The sequence below is a fragment of the Eurosta solidaginis genome, chromosome 4, assembly GCF_040869045.1.
Source record: "Eurosta solidaginis isolate ZX-2024a chromosome 4, ASM4086904v1, whole genome shotgun sequence".
Taxonomy (NCBI): domain Eukaryota; kingdom Metazoa; phylum Arthropoda; class Insecta; order Diptera; family Tephritidae; genus Eurosta; species Eurosta solidaginis.
In genome coordinates, this window is record NC_090322.1 from 115,543,714 (window position 1) to 115,564,625 (window position 20,912).

Here is a 20,912-nt window from a genome sequence, read left to right on the forward strand (position 1 = left end):
ACATTAAATTACCTTCTTTTAAAAGTGGGCGGTGCCACACCCATTGTCCAAAATTTTACTAATTTTCTATTCTGCGTCATAAGTTCAACTCATCTACCAAGTTTCGTCGCTTTGTCTGTCTTTTGTAATGAATTATCGCACTTTTTCGGTTTTTCGAAATTTTCGATATCGAAAAAGTGGGCGTGGTTATAGTCCGATATCGTTCATTTTAAATAGCGATCTGAGATGAGTGCTCAGGAACCTACATACGAAATTTCATCAAGATACCGCAAAATTTACTCAAGTTATCGTGTTAACGGACGGACGGACGGACATGGCTCAATCAAATTTTTTTTCGATCCTGATTATTTTGATATATGGAAGTCTATATCTATCTCGATTCCTTTATATATGTACAACCAACCGTTATCCAATCAAACTTAATATACTCTGTGAGCTCTGCTCAACTGAGTATAAAAATAGTCCCTAGTTTGGAAATTTTACTTTCGTGTTTTAAGCAACTTCCCGATAGAGACCTGATACTTTGAAGGAAACTTTGAGCTCTATAAAGTTGAAATATTTAGGATAAAAAAGTGTTCTGCATTGGACTGGGGTCGTGATATTCCAAGATAATTAGAAAGTCCATTTACAATATGTGGAATTTTGCGACCGCTATTTGAGTAACTTCCTGTGGGCTGATTCTAAAACTAAGAGCATAAATGACGAAACATTTTTTGGGTAGGTGGTCCAGGGATTGTGAGATTTAAAAAATCGTCCGGACCTGCTTTCCAGTTTTAAGGAGCTTTTCAATAACATAGAGACCTGCAACATTGAACGAAACTTCGGACTTTATAAGGTTGAAATATTAAGGATAAAAGAGTTTTCAGGATGGGACAGGGATAAATTATCTGCGATAAATTGTACCTTCGCAATGCAACGAAAGGTAAAAATAAAAGAAAGATACACATTTTTTAAGTACTTCCTTTGTATAAATACATAATCTTGTTGAACTGTGATATACAAATTTTAACATAACCATTGTAACAATTTTTATGAGAAACAAAAATTTAAAAGTGGAGTGCAATAAATAGACTTTGGATATAATCTTTACCTAAGTCCGGCTATGTGCGCCCACCTTCTATATGTATGTATGTTCCTCAAAAAAAAAAAAAAAAAAAAATTTACAGTGGTTATGTTAAAATTTGAAAGTCAAAGTTCAACAAGATTATTTCTTTGTTTAAAGAGACATTTTTCGTTTCTTTTGGTACTTTTATATAAAGAAATACTTAAAAAATATTAACATCATCTTTAGTTATGAATTATGGGGTAAGTATTTTCGAACCTTTGGACCGAACCGAAAACGCGGCTTGAAGAGCAAAAAACGCTGTTTGATGACCCGATCGAAAAGAGTAAAAACAGTTCAAACTGGTGAACTGAACCGATCGAATTTTCCGGTGAGCGTCCCTGATAGTATTTTTTTATTCCAAACTTTCGCCTGAGGTTTTTTTAAATTTTGAAATTAATGCTTTTTAAAATTATGAATTAATGCAATTTAAAAATTTCGCGGGATCTTCAGTAACAGTATTTTTGACCGGTCTTAATTTCACTGACTCTCATTCTCTTTAAAAAGAAAAATAATACCAATAGACGTTAAGTCCATTGACATTATTACACGTCGCCGAATTTAGACTTAGCGACATACAGATAGCTTCTTCTATGGCCACGCCACACTGAATTTTTATACTCAGCTGAGCAGAACTCACAGAGTATATTAATTTTGCTCGCATAACGGTACCCCGTAACGGCATAAACTAATCGAAATAGATGTAGACTTCTATATCAAGTGTCGGCAAAAATGTTGTGTGGATGTATTAGTGAGAGCGCTTTGATCGCACGAATCAATTAATTCACTGATCATTCTCTTGTTAAACTGCAACGGCTAAGCACGCAATAAATAATAAGTTATTGATACGCACAATGGCAAGCGAATATTTTATGTTGAACAACGCCTTTGGGCAAATTCAATGCCCGGATCAAATCTACAGATACAGGATGCTGCTTGATAGGAATTTCAAAAAGACCTGCTTTTTGATCAATTTTTATAAAGGTAGTCCTTAAAATGTTTTTTATTATCTTTTCCTTACTACTTTAAATTCCACTTGCATATACAAATAGATCCCTATAATTTTCCTAATAAATACATACGTTTTTTACTATTACTATTAATATTTACAAATTTAAGACTGACACCTGATTGTACTAGAAATAAATGGGCAACAAAACTATATATGGGGTATTCCATGGGAGTTGTCTCACTTCATTGTTATAGAAGGAAGTATTTGACAGTAAATTCACGGTGTTCCGCGCAGAATTACTATGGCTCGAGCCCCCGGTTTCGGTGGGACCCGGGGTCATTTTTTGGCATTATATATGGGTATCAAACGAAAGCTATTTTACTCCGCATTTCTATTGATACTTTTAAGTAGGGTTGCCACTTAGGGTTGCAACCTCACCTTCTTTTTTATATTTCTTTGTATATCCACTACCATCTCGGAAACGGCTTAACCGATTTGAATCAAATTTGGCACATCGATATAGTATTACATTCTAAGACTTTTCACCTAGGTGTTGCCACTGAGGATGTTTTCACAAGGTTGCCAACTTGTGCCAATAGGAGTATCAGTCTCTTACAAAATTGATCGCCACTCAAAAAATCGCGGGTATGCGCAGTCGTTTTTGTTATTAAACTTTGAAACAAACACAAGCCTATGTATTGCCAAAAAATTACTGACATGATATGCTATGAAAAAAAGATATATCTTTTTAATTATTAAATTGTGGAGCTTTTCGGCCGATTTTTTTGAAATAAAACCATCGTTTATTTTATCTTCTACGCGTTTCGACGCATATTTGCGTCTTCCGCAGGAAGGCTTTAATAAATATACGAAAAACAAGATATTTATATTAATCGAATTACATCATACATTGAATCAAATAACATTTTTTCCCTATTACACTTACTAAGTTAACAATTATTTAAATATCACATCTGGGTATAATCAATGGAAAATTATATATATATATAACACCGCACATCTTCTCTTGTCCAGGCTCAAACATTTTGTGTGATCGCAGTAGCATATGCGCAATTTATGTTGTCAACGTCTTCTTTAAAATTCATTGCATTGTTAAATTGTTGTTGTATCCGTAACCCTTCTAGCAAGCACAAAAACAATTTAACAAAGCAATGAATTTTAAAGAAGACGTTGACAACATAAATTGCGCATATGCTAATGCGATCACACAAAATGTTTGAGCCTGGACAAGAGAAGATGTGCGGTCATGATTCAATCACTAGAGGTTTGTTCTTCAATGATGACAAATCTTTGACACTCCCAAATTGAAAAATCTGGACGGGTTGCTTTTACGAGGTAAGGAAAACGGGGAATAATTCAATCCCCTTCAGTGAAATTGTAGTAGACAAGTATCTTTGGTAGTATATTAATAGTGATAAAAAATTTGTAAATGCCAAAAGATTTTGGCGAAATAATTCATTTTCGTCTAAATATTTCGTGTTATGTTGGTTTGGTCCTTCTTTCAGAAATTGTTTGAAGAATGCCGTACGTTAAAATTTTATTCAAAAATGCACTATCTCAAAATTTGTTTCCAAAACTCCCTACATGAGCATAAGTTCAATGCATTTTGTCATAAGAGGTAGTTAATGGAAAGTATTCTGAGATGAGTCGTTCTTCAATCTAACTCTAATATAGGGCCGTTTTGTTACAAATCCTGAATTGGGAAAATTTTGAAAAGTATTTTGAGATAGTATGATTTTGAACAGGCAGCCGACATTGGGTGATACCCTACTCAGCAGCCGCAATGAACAGACAAAAACAAAAATAAAAGAAAATGGCTTTTTGTCTTGAAACTTTATAACTACCTTGACTTTGACAGAAGAGTTAAGCTTTTGTTTGATCCTGCTACACAGGGAGTAGTCACCTTTTTATTCTGAAATTTCGGAAAGCTCTTTTCCGTTAAGTATTCATGGAAGCGTTCCGGATAAACCGTTAATTTAGAATATTCGGAATACGTTCATTTGATACTACCTCACGAGGTCCGAATATGCATAATATTCCAAATATAAACCGATTCTCCAAATTCTAAAATGGAGACGAATGTTCTGAACATACGGAAATAATAGAACAGAAGGTCGACTTTTAATACGCGCCCAAAAATATCGAGAGAAGTGTCAAAAGACGCGTATTGACCTCGATAACAATAATTCGAAGGCGGAAATCAACATTTTAGCTCGTTTAAAAGATATTGACGAAAAACCGAAAAATGACGCCGGGTTGCGTTGGCAGCCTTCAGCCGAGCTTATAAAAAATTACCCTGGCCAGTCCACCAATGAGGTGGGATCAAAATGAAATGTGTACAAAATCCCTTTGTAACAAAATCTTTTTCAGTGCACAAAAACATTACAACAACCACATGAAAATTGCCAAATTCAACTGCAAATATCTCCGGACAGAGATACAATTTTTCTTTTCCGCCTTCGGATTATTGTTGTCGAGGTCACCTCTCTCGATATTTTTGGACGCGTATTAGCAGTAGACTCCTGTTCTAGACTTTTACCTGAATAAGTTAACATGCCCAATGAGTACATTTCGTTATGGCATCTCCATTATTTACTAATGACATTTTTACGTGAATCGATTTAATAGTCGAAGTTTTGACGTTGAGTGATAAATTCTGAATTAGTTTAGGTTTCGTATGTTCATAGGTTTGCGAAAGTGCACGATTCCTTGGTGTCCGTACTTTTCATAAATTCCTTAGTGTCCGTACTTTTCATAAAACCTATGTTCAGCCGCACTAATAGATCATGGCATAGTTAATAAATTCATCATAAAATTAAAATAAATGTTCTAAGGAAGTATGCAGTTAAGCACTTATCGGGTATTTGTAAACTAATGGCTTCCTATTTCTACTACTAATATTTTTCAAAAATTCGCAAAGAAGCAACACAGTTAACGGATGTCAATTCGATTTGGGAGCAAAATGGCTGCAATTGTCAAAAAATGTGTCTGTCGAGCAAACCTCTTGTGATTGAATCATGATGTGCGGTGTTTTTTATATATATATAATTTTCCATTGATTATACCCAGATGTGATATTTAAATAATTGTTAACTTAGTAAGTGGAATAGAGAAAAAATGTTATTTGATTCAATGTATGATGTAATTCGATTAATATAAATATCTTGTTTTTCGTATATTTATTAAAGCCTTCCTGAGGAAGAAAAGATATATCTTTTTGTTTGCAAGGTTTTTAAAAAATTTAATATTGATAAGTAGTAGTATTACAAGTAGAATAAATCAGTTAAAACAGGCGGTATAAAAAATCTAACTAATCTAAAAAATCTAAGGCTAAACAAGTGAATAAGTGTTTAGGTTAGAAGGGTATATTACTTTTTACTCCAAAAATACATCCAAATGCACACAATTTTTATACAAATTTAGATGTGCGCGGTTACCTCCGTTGACGTTGACGATGGGTTTTGGGGTATGTATAATATTCAGTGGACACCTAGTAACGCTAGGGAGTGTATTAAAAAAAAAATTGGAATTTTGAAAAATCGACTTTTGGCCAACTAGATTGGTCAAATACTCCACCGTGCGTCTGTCTGTAAACACGATAACTTGAGTAAATTTTGAGGTATCTTAATGAAATTTGGTATGTAAGTTCCTGGGCACCCACCTCAGATCGCTATTTAAAAAGGAAGAAATCGGACTACAACAACGCCCACTTTTTCGATATCGAAAATTTCGAAAAACCGAAAAAGTGTTGTAATTCATTACCAAAGACGGATAAAGCGACGAAACTTGGTAGGTGGGTTGATCTTATGACGCAGAATAGAAAACTAGTAAAATTTTGGAAAATGGGCGTGGCACCGCCCACTTTTAAAAGAAGGTAATTTAAAAATTTTGCAAGCTGCAATTTGGTAGCTGAGTATGTAATGTTCGGTTACACCCGAACTTAGCCTTGCTTACTCTTATGCATATGAGTAGATTGCGTCATCTGACACAAAAGTTGGCAATCTTCAACTTGTGCTATATGTAAAGCATAAGAAGAAGAATTCTAATTTTGCTTTGGTTGGCTATGAGTGCTTTCACACTTTGCAAGTGAAATAATTTCTCCGACTCTTTGGTACTTTTCCAACGTTTTTCAAAATTAAAAACTGGGTCTGTATCGTGTTATACGATCACAAATTGGAAATCAATTTCACTTGAACGATAAATATGAAACTGTTAAAAAATTCGTAAAAATTGTGGTAAGTTATGGATCTAATAAGCACTGGTAGCCACCATTTCACATATTTCCCTAATCCGATGAACCATTTCAGAGCTATTGAGATTGAAAAAATTTATTTGGATCACGGATCGTATAACACGATACGGGCCCAGTATTTTAACAAACGAATAGGAGACAAAATATGTTAGCAAGTATTTACCTTGTATAACAGTGCTGCGCGAAATTTTTGTATGTGAATGGGCAAGGCGAAATAATATTAAATTGCTAAGTCCGAAATTCCCTTATATTTACAAACGCAACATTCAGCGTGATTGTGACGATGTTACAGTCATGCATAACATTGCGTTGGACGCACCTACATATATAAAAAAGTTTATTGTAACACGGAATTAGTGGTATCGAATATCTGAAGATGCACTGATGGCATCCAATTGAATCGTTTATTATTAAAAGAGCCCATTACATAATACCCATGGGCAAAAATAACATTATGCAATGTATTCTTTCTATCAACATCTATTTACTGTTGAAACTACACAGCTCCATGTTAACCCTATACGATTTTATGGTCGATGCAATTTTTCATTTACTTTTAAGTTGGCTCATTAGGTATGAAGTGGCAGAATACCACGTCACCGCTTTGTGACGCTTTCGACACATTCATGCAATAATGTTCTGCCACCCATGAGCTCGACACAATCGCCATTATCAGTTTAATTAGGGGCGCCTTCTGCAGGATGTGACGTCTCCTCACATCAGTATACATATATCCGCGCCTCTATTTTTAGTGGGATGATACGAGAACTAAATATTCTCCTTATAAACACAAATTCATCTGTATGGGTATATGATTGTATAAAGCAAAGATATATAGCCCCAGAAAGTGTGTGAATCATTTCTGAAGATATGTATTTATCTACAAACAAACCATAAATATGTATGTATGATACTTTATATATGATAGCTGAAACTGTCTAAGCGCTTGCGCTCAACTTCCACCGCTCCCCCGCCATTGGCTGTTATCAGTAAAAATCAACTGATCGCTGTTCGTTGCGATCGTTTGGGCTCATTGCTTTTATTTTATAAAACACAGTAACATCACCGCTTGACATCAGTGAGTTTTGATAAGTCTTTGAAATTGGTTTGAAATTTTGGTTACCAGAATTATTTCACTGAATAAGAACTTTCACTGACTGAGTTTATTTAACAACCGAAACACCAAGATCAGACGAAATTAAATGTGATTTTTAATTTTGGACAAATATATATACATACGTACAAAGCGGATGGTGAATATCCAAGTTTATCGTGCTATACTTATATTGTGACTATAACTTCTGAGACTTTTTTTGAATTGCTTTGAAAGAATGTGTGAATTTAAAGATAAGAAAGGCGGGAAAACGCCGGGTAAGTAGAACATGAATGAATATTAATACGGTTATTTAAATTACAAACGAAACAAATTAAAAATTTTAACAACATTTATTTTAAAATGAATAGCTACATATAAAAAAACAAATGAACATACATACATATAACAAATGAGGTTTGTTTTCGTTATTAATAAATGATAACTATTGCCGTGTGTTCGAAAAATACAAATAAAATAAATTGAGAAAAATTTTAAAACTAAGTTTAAAATACTCTCGTGGTTGTATTTTTTATATAGTAAGCTTTTGAAATTGACAGGTGCTATGTTAAATGCCATTATTAAAACAAGTAAATGTGTCTAAGTTCGGGTGTAACCGAACATTATATACTCAGCGTGAGCTTCAATTCCACATTTCATTTCAGATAAATTACTTTTCTACATAAGACGTGGCACCGCCCGTTGAAAAAAAATGTCTCCCCATTTCCTCTTACAATAAAACTTGATAAGTGAAATATCATTGATTCAAAACAATTTTTTGCTAAATTATAGTTTATTATTTTCGTCTACGACCCTTTTAAAAATCTTTTATATAAAAGTGGGCGTGGTCTTTAACCGATCTCGTCCATTTTTTCTAGAAATATTTCCTGCTGTAGGGAAAATTTGTGTATCCAATTTTATAACGATCTTTTAATTTTTCTTCGAGTTATGGCTCCAGAAACAGAAAATTGCTTAGATATAAAAGGGGCGGCGCCACGCCCATTTTTTAAAATTTGAAGTTTCTCCTATTTAATGTTATAAATCCACTTGGGATTTGAAATACCATTGATATAAAGCTCTTTTTTGTAAAGATATATCTTATTTTATTCGTCCCTTTTTAAAACGACCCTTTTAAAAATCTTTTATATACAAGTGGACGTGGTCCTTAACCGAATTCGTTAATTTTTCTTCAAAGCATTCGTTATACTAAAAGCCAACCTCTCTGCCGAATTTTGTTACGATAGGTTTAACGATTTTTGATTTATGATTAATAATATATGTAAAATTGATTTTATCACAAGTGGGCGGCGCCACACCCATTTAAAAGTTTTTTTGTATTTTATCAAGAGTCTCAATATCAGTTCACACGTCAAATTTCAACATTCTAGGTGTATTATTTACTAAATATTCAGGTTTTTTCTATTTTCCAAAATGTTATATATCTAAAAAGTGGGCGTGGTTATCATCCGATTTCGCTCATTTTCAATACCATTAAGCCAGTGTACCAATTTTGGTGAAGATATCTCAATATTTACTCAAGTTATCGTATTAACGCATTAGCTTAACATCATTTCTACTCAAAACCTTTGAGAGGCTGATAGACGTGTACATAAAGTCCAACGTGGATGAAAAGCTGCTCTCCACAACACAGCATGCGTACACCAAAGGCAAGTCGGTAGACGCCGCATTGCATAGGGTGGTAATAAGTATAGAGAAATCCCTGGAATATAAGGAGTATGCTCTAGGAGTCTTCTTGGACATTGCCGGGGATTTCAATAATGTTGCAAAATGAGCGATTATGGATGGTCTTAATTACATTAAAGTACATCCTGCCTTAATCAGATGGATCGGCTGCATGTTAAATTGCAGAAAGATTACATCACAATGGGGATTGTACGAGGCCACGAAAGCAATGGACAGGGCCACGCCGCAGGGAGGGGTGCTATCACCTCTGCTGTGGACGCTGGTCATCAACCAACTGCTCAGGCAATTCGATGAGGGATCCGTAAAACTTACGGCTTACGCAGATGACGTTGCATTTGTCATAAGTGGAAAGTGCCTTCCAACGATTAGTTCTTTGATGGATCGGGCGCTTCGGGATATTCATACCTGGGCATCTAATGTCGGGTTGAAAGTCAATGCGGAGAAGACGGATATGGTCTTGTTTACAAAGAGGTACAAGGTCCCAAATTGGACCAGGCCTAAGTTAGGAGGGGTGACCTTACAGGAGAAACCTTGCACAAAATATATAGGAATCATCCTAGACAGTAAGCTGTCATAGAAGCTCAACGTGGAGGAGAGGGTCAAGAAGGCCTCAACGGCACTCTATGCATGTAAGAGAATGCTGGGGTGTACGTGGGGCCTATCGCCCTCTCTTTCTCATTGGGTTTTTACAGCGATTATAAGCGCTATTCTATACTATGGAGTTCTTGTTTGGTGGAAAGCCGCACAAAAAACAACATACCTCAAAAAATTAGAGAGGTATGCAGACTATCGATGCTTAGCATTACGGGAGCCCTGAAAACAATCCCGACGGCTACATTGTACGCCATTCTGCACATTCCACCTGTAGACCTGGTAGCAAAGAACACAGCATTAACGACCGCAACCAGGCTCGTTGCTTCGGGGCAGCTTGAGCGCCGACCATATGGTCATAGTAGTATAGCGTCACCAATCACAAGACCAACAGACTACCTGATTCCCTATCTGCGCTTCGAGGGAGATCTTAAGCCCACAATAGAGGTGGACGGTTGGCGCAAGTGTCCGCAAATGGCAGACGTGGTTCCAAAGTAGTGGAAGGAGTAGGGTCTGCGGTATACTGCGCTGATCCGGAAATAAGCAGATCCAATAGGCTGCCGGATTACTGTAGCGTTTTCCAAGCGGAAATATTAGCCGTAACCAAAGCAGTAGAAACCCTGGAAGAATATAGCTTAAGCTGCAACCGTGTTAAATTTTATATTGACAGTCAAGCAGCAATTAAGGCAATAATCTCGCATAGCACAGCATCTAAATGCGTGTTAGAGTGTAAGCAGTCTCTGGAGAGAATCGGGACAGGGAGAAGCATACATCTATATTGGGTCCCAGGGCATATGGGAATAGATGGGAATGAAAAAGCGGAAGACTAGCTTAAAAGGGAGTATCCCTTGAAGCTTGTTCCGTAGACGTCCCAATTAGATTGGGCGAGATTAAGCGAAGGCGAGAGGTGCACATGATCGACCAAGCGGGAAAGGCGTGGGTTCAAGCGCGGGGCTGTAAAGTGTCGAAGATTATGTGTAGGTCTTACAACCTTAGACTAACAAAGTTGCTTCTATCATTAAAAAGAGAGGACTGTAGACTCATGACGGGTATTCTGACTGGGCACTGCCTTCTGGCGTCACATGCCTTTAAATTAGGCTTTGTCAGTGATAGCAGATGTAGGAAGTGCGGGTTGGAGGAGGAAATGATCGAGCACGTTCTGTGCTCGTGCCCTGCACTTGCCAGGCTAAGACCCTAGCTATTAGGAGTGATACAGCTGTCAGATCTAGAAGCAGCAAGTGGCTTAAGTCCTAGGAAGCTTCTAGTATTTGCCAAGAGGACGGAGTTATTTTATAACATAGGTCCTGGTTTTTGATAGCGTTTTTCAGTTTGGTCGTTAAAACAAAATTCTGGTAACACTACGGACTCAATCAGTCTATGTGAGGTCCTCATGGACCGGCCAGTTCAACCTAACCTAACCTATCGTGTTAACGGACAGACGGACGGACGGACATGGCTCAATTAAATTTTTTTTTCGACAATGATGATTTTGATATATGAAAGTCTATATCTATCTCGATTTCTTTATACCTGTACAACCAACCGTTATCCAATCAAAGTTAATGTACTCTGTGTGCAAAGCACGCTAAGTATAAAAAAATAGGGCCCGTATCATGCTATACGACCCGTGATCGAATTCAATTTTTTAAATCCCAATAACACTGAAATGGTGATTGCGATTGAGGTAATACGTGGAATAATTGCCTACAATTACTTATAACATTCGTAATATACTATTTTTTTTATGAAAAGCTTAACAGATCCATATATATCATTTGGGTGAAATTGGTTTTTCATACTTATTTAGTACGAAATATTATAAGATTGTTAAATCTTCTGCAACGAATTTTGGATTTTCAAGTTTCAAAGTTTATTTTGCAAAACAGAAAAGCTTCAATAATTGATTCAAATTAAAACTACATCGCACGTTTTATTGCAAACAGATGTAAACCAAAAATTTCATATTTCGAGATTTTATGAAAGTTGCCGTCTAGTGAGATTATGATCACATATATAGAATATTTAACAGGCGAAAATTGACCGCCATAGCTGTCTTTGAGTCTCATTTTTCTTCCTTTATATTAGGTTGGTTGAATGTTTGTCCGCTTTTCATACAAATCTTGCAATCGATTTTTAAGTAACTTCTCATTGAGCTACAAACGTGACAATGCAACAAAAGGAAGAAAAAAATCGGTTAGGTGGCGCACGGATCGAAATAATTAGATAAGAATTTGAAAACTTTCAAACCAGCTTTTAAGTAGCTTTTCGATGAACTAGAGACTTGAAATCTCAAACTTAATTCAGAGGTCGATGACACGATACAAAAAGATTCGCTAGAGGGCGCACGGGATGAGATATTTAGAAAAATCGGTGGAAACGGAGGGAATTTTGGGATTGATTTTTATGTAAGTCTCATTGAGCTACAATTGTAAAACTTCACAGATTGGATAAGACGCCGAGGAATTTTAAGAAAAGGAGAAAAAATTCCGTTAGGTGGAGCACGGATCGAAATATTTAGATAAGAATTTGGTGTTTTGAGATCGATTTTAAAATAACTTCCCATTGAGCTACAAACATGAAACCTCAGAGACAGGTTAAGACACCGTGACAAAGGAACAAAAGGAGAAAAAAATTACGTTAGGTGGCGTACGGATCGTAAAAATTAGATAATAATTTGGAAATTTCAAACCGGGTTTTAAAAAAAGTTTCGATAGGGGACGCACGGACTGAGATATTTAGAAAAATCAAACGAAACGGAGGGAACTTTGGGATTGATTTTTATGTAAGTTCTCATTGAGTCAATTGATTGACTAATAATATCTCCTTTACTACCAACTTTCCAATCCAAGTAAAGTGCGCTCCAATTGCAATTTATATGTCAAAGTTTTAAAATCAAAGTTTAGCAAGAATATGTCTTTATATAAGGAGACATTTGTCGCTGATTTTTGTCCGTTTATATAAAGGAAGTGTTTAACATTTTTTTATTTTATTTTTATCTATAATGAAACTATATGAAAAAGTAAAACTTTATTTGCGTTTTCTCAAAAAATAAAAATTTTGGGTTACTTTTGTTTACAATAAAACGAGCGACATAATGGAAATAAAATAAGACACTCCTCATTTCCTTATTAAAATAATTTCATTCCTTTTTAACTTATTCAACCTCTTGAGAAATATTTCTTGCAAGCCAATGAATAAAGCGGTATACTGTAACCTTTCTGGGCAGTGTCATAAAGTTTTTCTCGTGAACCGTCGTTGGAAAAATTACTGTAATCAAATTTTCTCCGTGTAGTTTGTATGGAAAATCGAGCTTTTAAATGTTCTATGCCTGTATAACTATTTTGAACATTGAACATAATTTCTTATGGAAGATTACAAACCACTAGAACCCATTACAAAAGCATTGACTGCTTTTATGTTATGAGCATTTAAAAAGAGGAATAACTCAATCTCTTTCAACGAAAATTGTAGTGGAAAAGTACCTTAAGTAATAAATTAGTAGTGATAGTAAATTTGTAAGTTTCATGTTCTCAAAAGGATAAATGACTGATTTTCTTGCAGCTTTAAATTCAGACTATGATTCTGACAGAAGTGTTAAATGAAAAGCTTAGGCGTGGTCTCGCTACTCGGGGCTTCTTGAACGCAAAGCGGATCAAAAATAGTGAATGATTTGCTAATTCCTTGTACATTGTCTGAAACATTAGCAAGGAAGAAACCCCTAGCAAATTGTTACAGCTTACTTACGAAACCATTACATACAATAATCTCACAGCTAAAATACATGGCAGGCATTCAGACTATTATTTTTTAACTACGTACATGTGTTGCTATGTAGAATGCAACAGACGCGGCACGAATATACCAACAAAATTTATGAAGGGATCTCATAAAACCTTAAATGGAAAAGAATGTTCCGAACATAAGCAACGAACAGCTAACATGTTCAATATTTACAATAGGCGGATCGCTTTGTCTCGCAAGGTGACGGAGCATGCATCCGCAACAAGCCTCAAAATTTGGCATAGAAAATACCAAAACACCACGAAAAATCATGAAATGAGAGCGTTAGGAGGAATACCGTTGTATGAAGATGCATTTTCATTTCCTACAACTTGTTGCACAAAAATATACATATGTACATAGGTGTGAGCATAAAAGCCCCTTCACATAAGCAGTTTTTCATATGGATGCGTTTAGCGCAATTTTATGCATAATGAGTAGATTGCACGTATTTAACGGCAAACCGAGCGACACCTGGCGCCATCTGACATGAAAAAGTAGTCAACTCCCAAAATTTGTTGCAAGCAAAGCATAAGAAGAAGAATTCGAGTGAAACCTATATGCACATATGTAATACATACTCCTATGTTGCTACTATAGGCTAGGTACACTCACCAACATCAGAGTGTCGACAAATTGCTGTTTAAATGTTCTTGTTTTTGTATTCAATAATCGAATCATAGATGTTAAGTAATGATTAGATAATGCTAATGATTGCTAATTAACCTTCATTTGCGAAATTCTCTAATTCATTAAATAATTAGAATTAGTTCAACTCATTCCCATTAATTAATTGAAATTTTTATTCCAATGGTAAATCTAATTGCAATTAGTTGCCATTAGCAAAAAAAATTGGTTACCTTTACAATTAGAAATCTAATTGACTTCTGCTAATGCAATTAGATATACAATTAGCTCGAATTAGAATCAATTATTTTGATAAAAATAAATTTTTTTTCAAAGAATTATTGAAGTGAGCGAATAATGATGTAAATAAATATAATAATTGATTCTAATTCGAGCTAATTGGATAATCTAATTGCATTAGCAGAAGTCAATTAGATTTCTAATTGTAAAGGTAAACCAATTTTTTTGCTAATGGCAACTAATTGCAATTAGATTTAACATTAGAATAAAAATTTCAATTATCCAATGGGAATTAGTTGAACTATTTCTAATTGTTTAATGAATTAGAGAATATAAACCAATTGCATCAATTGCTAATTCTAATTTTATGAATCGGATGTACCTAAATTTAGATTTTTTCTTGTCACACTTATGCTACTACAATCACAAAAATTTTGTAGGCTGTCTTGTTTTGATTTCGAATTCAGAACTCATTGCGAGCATTTTTTATTAGCAATATAGGAGTATTAAGCTGCCGACATTGGTGCTTTATCGGTAACCGTATCGGTAACCTTATAACAGCTGATTCGACCAACCTTATGAGAATCAATGCAATCGATTATTGGTGCCGCTAAGTTCGTAACCGTATCGTAGCCAACCAATTGGTTTTTGGTTTACCGTCGGAATGATAAACAGCTGATTACGTTAGGGATACAAATACAGCGATACGACAAACGGCACCAATGACTACAGCTTTATGCCAATTTCAAACAGAGGCTTAATGAAATAATTAGTCAAGCTTTCTGCATTAAAGGCCTAATTGAACTCAATCTTCCATACAAAATACAAATTCTTAATTATCTCATTATTGCTTTATTGAATGCCTAATCGAGTGAAAAATCCAGTCGGTTTTGCTTGGTGCTTCGAATTTTATTACCAATGTAACAAATGACAATCAAAAATAAATTATTTTCAATAACTTACGAAAAATAGAAAAACACGAAACACAAAATTGCAAAATTTAATTTTCGCTGCATTTGCTACAAAAGATAATATGGCGCTTTCGAAAATAGGAACATATTTGGTTAGGTGCAGCATCTATGGATAGTTGCGCATGCATTTTATTTTGATTGTATTTATGGTTAAGAAGGAAACGTCTGCTTTCCATTTTAACTATTTTTTGTAAAAACGAAATATTTTTTTTGGGGCTAATGAAAAGAGAAACTCAATTATTTCATTTATTAGGATTGTGATTCGATTAAGTTTCTGTGTGAAAACGGTATTACATATGTGGAGTGAAATAATTTTTCCTACTCGTTGGTACTTTTCTAACATTTTTCACAGTTAAAAACTGCAATTTAACAAATGAATAGGATACAAAATATATTAGCAAATATTTTTCTTGTATAGTGAGTATGTGTATAACACCACTTCGCGAAATTTTGTATGTGAATGGGCAAGGCAAAATGAACTTCAATTGCTAAGTCTGAAGTTCCTTAATATTTACAAATGCTACATCTAGCGTGATTGTGCCTGTGTTACTTACTTACTTACTTAATTGGCGTTTAACCGTCTAAACGGTTATGGCCGTCCAACAAGGCGCGCCAGTCACTCCTTCGCTCCGCCAACCGGCGCCACTTGGTCACACCAAGGGAGTTTAAATCGTTTTCCACCTGGTCTTCTAACGGAGTCGGGGCCGCCCTCTACCTCTGCTTCCATAGGCGGGTTCCGATAGAAAAACTTTCTTGGTCGGAGCATCATCTTTCATTCGCATAACATGGCCTAGCCAGCGCAGCCGCTGCGTTTTAATTCGCTGGACTATGTTGATGTCTGCGTATAGCTCGTACAGCCCATCATTAAATCTTCTTCGGTACTCGCCATCGCCAACGCGTAGAGGTCCATAAATCTTTCGAAGAACTTTTCTCTCGAACACTCTCAAAGCCGCTTCATCTGCTGTTGTCATGGTCCACGCTTCTGCCCCATATAGCAGGACGGGTACGATAAGTGACTTGTAGAGTATGATTTTCGTTCGCGGAGAGAGGACTTTACTTTTCAATTGCTTACCTAGTCCAAAGTAACATTTATTGGCAAGATTGATTCTTCGTTGGATTTCAGTGCTGATGTTGTTGCTAGTGTTGATGGTGGTTCCCAAATAAACGAAGTCTTCTTTCGAAATTATGGCTGCCAACAGTAGCGTGGTTGCCAAGGCGCGTATGCGCTGACTCTTTGCTGGATTACAGCAGGTACTTCGTTTTGTCCTCATTCACCATCAAACCCATCTTTACCGCTTCTTTTTCCAGTTTGGAGTAAGCAGAACTAACAGCGCGGGTGTTTAGGCCGATGGTATCAATTAGAGATATACGCCGCCGCCGCCGTTTAGGGTCGTTTTTAGTACGCCGCCGCCGAATGTCAAAAATATCGGCGCGGCGGCGGCGGCGTCCGGCGCGGTACTATATTTTCTACTCGTTTAAGACTGTTTAGACCATTTATTGTTCAAGTCGAAAATTGGTCGGAATATGGTCGAAAGTGGTATCAACAGATGCGCATAACTGTCAGTTATAAGAAACTAATTGCGAAATTTAACTCTTTCGAACTGTTCAAAAGTTATTTAAGAAAAAAAAGGCGTTTTCGACATCAGCATAACACGGACTTTGCATCACCCAATTCACCAAGTTATTAAAACAAAACACTAAAAGAAACATTATATAATAAATTTATATAATCACTTTGCATATTTTTTCCAAAAAAAAAAAAAAAAAATTACTCAAGGCGTTTCAAATTGTTTTCAAGTTGTTAAAAAAATCAAAAAAAGTGCCGATTTTTTTTTTTAATTTTATATGCGATTGGCTGAAAGAATAAGCGAAATCAGTGATGCAAAATCCTTTAGTACGTTCTAGAGGCATAAACACTCCTTTGAAATGTTTTTTACCTCATACTTAAGTTGAGAATATATGTACGTATGATAAGGGTTTGAAAAAATCACTTGGGCTTACATTCAAACATCTGTTGTTTATTTTCGAAACTATACAACAGCGTCTGAAATGTTAATTTTAATTTTATCACTTCATCTTTCAACACCCAAGTCTCCCGGTTTGACTTAAAGTTGGCGGCCCTATTCAAAACTATTCCCTTGGAGTTAATTACATTGATTATAGCCTATCAACCAAGTTTAAATATCACCTACACGTTACGGCTCCTTTTACAAATGTGAATACGTAGGCACAAATATGTATTTACCAGGTGAGGCTTTGTCCTTCGCAAGAACACTCAAAGTGGTGAAGCAAAAGCTTTCCCAAGACAGTGGAAAAAATGACGGTGTGTGCTACTACCCTAACGAAGTGGACAGTCGAACTAGTCTGAAAACTGAAGCTACGCGGTGAGCTCTTATATCATTAGGCCGGAAAACAGCAGTAAACATCATTCAACTTAAAATCGGTCGACTTTCATTCTAAAATATCGTTTTGATTTAACGAAGACTATTGAAATCAATGATGTGAACACAAACGTCTACAAACTCTGGTCTACATTTTAAAAATTTTATCCAGGGTCCTTGTAAAATTTTAATTATATAGATGCACCGAGGATTATACGATTTTCACCCATTACGCAATGATGGCATCCTTGGTCGAACTCCTTAACGTTTCAATTTGTTTCTCTGGTGTAGCTCGGCAAAAGCATCCGTTGGAAAGTCTTGGCAGCTACACCTAGAGCTTCTAGGAAAATGACGTTGACGAAGTTCGAAGTCGCAGTCCTATAGCTTCTGTGCTGGCTTATGGTGTGAGGGTCAGAAGGCCTGGTAGCGACTGGTGGTCGGGATTGCTACTGTTCACACATCGGGAATTTTAGCTCTTTAAAACAGCCGAAAAACCTGGAGGCGCCCTGTGCTTTAAAGAATTTGTGTTCGCGACGATTATTATGAGTTAACCCTAGGTGAAACTACGCTTTGCACGGGATATGCAGACAAAAGTGTGGCTATTTTATGTATCTCTATTTCTTTTCAGCAGACGCAGCAGTACCAATTCCAAAGACCGGGGCTAGGTTCGAAGCCTCTCTGGAGCAAGTGAACGAGGGACAATCCCTCCGCAAGGAGCTACTCCTGAAAATGTTTGAACAGTCTGCGAGATCTTGAGGCAAAAACCTCGGATATTTCCGAAATGGACAACACGTTGATTTCCTTAAATACATACAAGCAAACCCTTTCATAAATACTATTTTTTTAAATCGAAAAATCAAGCTTTTTAAAGTAAGAACATCGGCGTACGCCGGCGCGCCGCACACGCCGCCGCCGCCGGTATATAATAGAGCCTGCGCCGCCGCCGCCGATTAAGTGATCGGCGTAAACCTCTAGTATCAATGTCATCAGCATATGCCAGTAATTGCATGCTTTTATAGTATATTGTTCCAGTGCCGTTAAGTTCTGCAGCTAGTATAATTTTCTCCAGCATCAAATTAAAGAAATCGCACGATAGGGGGTCACCCTGTCTGAAACCTCGTTTAGTTTCGAACGGCTTGGAGAGGTCCTTCCCAATTCTGACTGAGCTGATGGTGTTGCTCAACGTCATTTTGCACAGCCGTATAAGTTTAGCGGGGAAACCAAATTCAGACATAGCGGCATTTAGGCAGCTCCTTATCATGCTGTCGAAGGCGGCTTTAAAGTCGACGAAGAGGTGATGTGTGTCGATTCTCTTTTCACGGGTTTTTTCCAAGATTTGGCGCATTGTGAAGATCTGGTCGAATGTAGATTTACCAGGTCTGAAGCCGCACTGATAAGGTCCAATCAGCCAGTTCACGGTGGGTTTCAATCTTTCGCACAACACACTTGAAACGACCTTATATGCGATATTAAAAAGGCTGATTCCACGATAGTTGGTGCGTTTTGCAGTATCCCACTTCTTGTGGACTGGGCAAAGAACACTTAGATTCCAACCGTCGGGCATGCACTCGTCCGCCCATATTTTGCTAAGAAGCTGCTGCATGCGCCTTACCAACTCCTCGCCGCCGTACTTGAATAGCTCCGCAGGCAATCCATCAGCGCCCGCGGCCTTGTTGTTTTTCAATCTGGTTATTGCTATTCTAACTTCGTCATAGTCCGGCGGGGGGCATATATTCCATCATCATCGATGGCGGGATTGGGTTCTTCATCTCTGCGCGGTGAATTGCTGCCTCCATTTAGGAGAGCAGAGAAGTATTCCCTCCATAATCTAAGCACTCTCTGGACATCAGTTACAAGGTCGCCGTTTTCATTCCTACAGGAGTTTGCCCCGGTCTTAAAACCTTCCGTCTGTCGCCGTATTTTTTGGTAGAATTTTCGGGCGTTATTCCTGGTGGCTAGCAGCTCAAGCTCTTCGCACTCACGCCTTTCTGCTTCTGCTTTTTTCTTCCTGAAAAGGCGTCTCGCTTCCCTTTTCAACTCACGATAGCGTTCACACACTGCTCTTGTCGCGCTCGCTTTTGACGTAGCCCTGTAGGTAGCGTCTTTTCTTTCGGTTGGAACGCGGCATTCTTCATCGTACTACTTGTTTTTTCGTGGCCGCCGGTAACCAATTTTTTCCTCGGCGGCATTACGAAGTGCTTTGGAGATATGCTCTCACTGCTCCTGTATTCCTTCAGGATGAGTTGTACTCTCAGAGAGCAGGTGTGAGAGTCGAGTTGCGTAATCATTGGCAGTCTGTTGTGATTGAAGCTTTTCGACGTCTAGCTTTCCTTGTGTTTTTTGTTCCTTGGTTTTAGCCGTGTTGAGGCGGGTGCGTATTTTGGCTGCAACGAGATAATGGTCCGATTCGATGTTAGGTCCTCGGATCGTGCGCACATCTAAAACACTGGAGGCATGCCGTCCGTCTATCACAACGTGATCGATCTGATTGCGAGTATTTCGATCAGGAGACAGCAATGTAGCTTGATGGATCTTTTTATGCATGAACCTCGTGCTGGATATGACCAGCAAAGTCAATCAGCCTCAGTCCGTTAGGAGAAGTTTCATTGTGTAGGCTGAACTTTCCAACTGTAGGGCCAAAAACACCTTCTTTGCCCATCCTGGCGTTAAAGTCGCCAAGCACGACTTTTATATCATGACGGTATATTAAAATGAATGATATATTAAAAAATTTTGCTTTTATTCGGATAGCGGCGAGACGCTCGTCCACAGGCGTCAACGCCAGCACTTGGCGACAAAGTCTCTCTCCCACCACGAATCCGACGCCGAAACTGCGCTTATTCGTATGGCCACTCCAATAGATGTCACAATTTTTGATCTTCTTTCTTACTTGCTTCGTCCAACGCATTTCTTGGATGGCGGTGATGTCAGATTTTGCTTTGACGAGGACATCAACCAGCCGGGCATCTGCACCAATCCCATTCAGGGAGCGGACGTTCCAGGTGCATTCCCTCAATCCATTGTCCTTCAAACGTTTGCCATGGTCGTCATCATCCGAGGCTTGTTGTTATATTTCATTGCAGTATGGTTTTACGTGGCGGGTCCCAAGCCCAGCGCACAACCCGCTCAGCGGGGGTGAAAATATTACTTGCACGTTTATATACCGAGCCGCTTGCTCCAAGACAGACGCCGGCTTGC

At 37.3% G+C, this 20,912-nt stretch overlaps 1 protein-coding gene across 1 annotated transcript in view; it reads left to right on the plus strand.

Annotated features, from left to right (window-relative positions):
• The first annotated feature begins 7,388 nt into the window (after positions 1-7,388).
• The window catches only part of LOC137248132 (uncharacterized), a 105,933-nt gene continuing 92,409 nt past the window's right edge, over positions 7,389-20,912 (plus strand). The window contains exon 1 of the mRNA XM_067778999.1: positions 7,389-7,698. Within this exon, the coding sequence (XP_067635100.1) occupies positions 7,659-7,698 (40 nt within the window). The 5' untranslated portion in view covers positions 7,389-7,658. The remainder of the gene's footprint in view (positions 7,699-20,912) is intronic.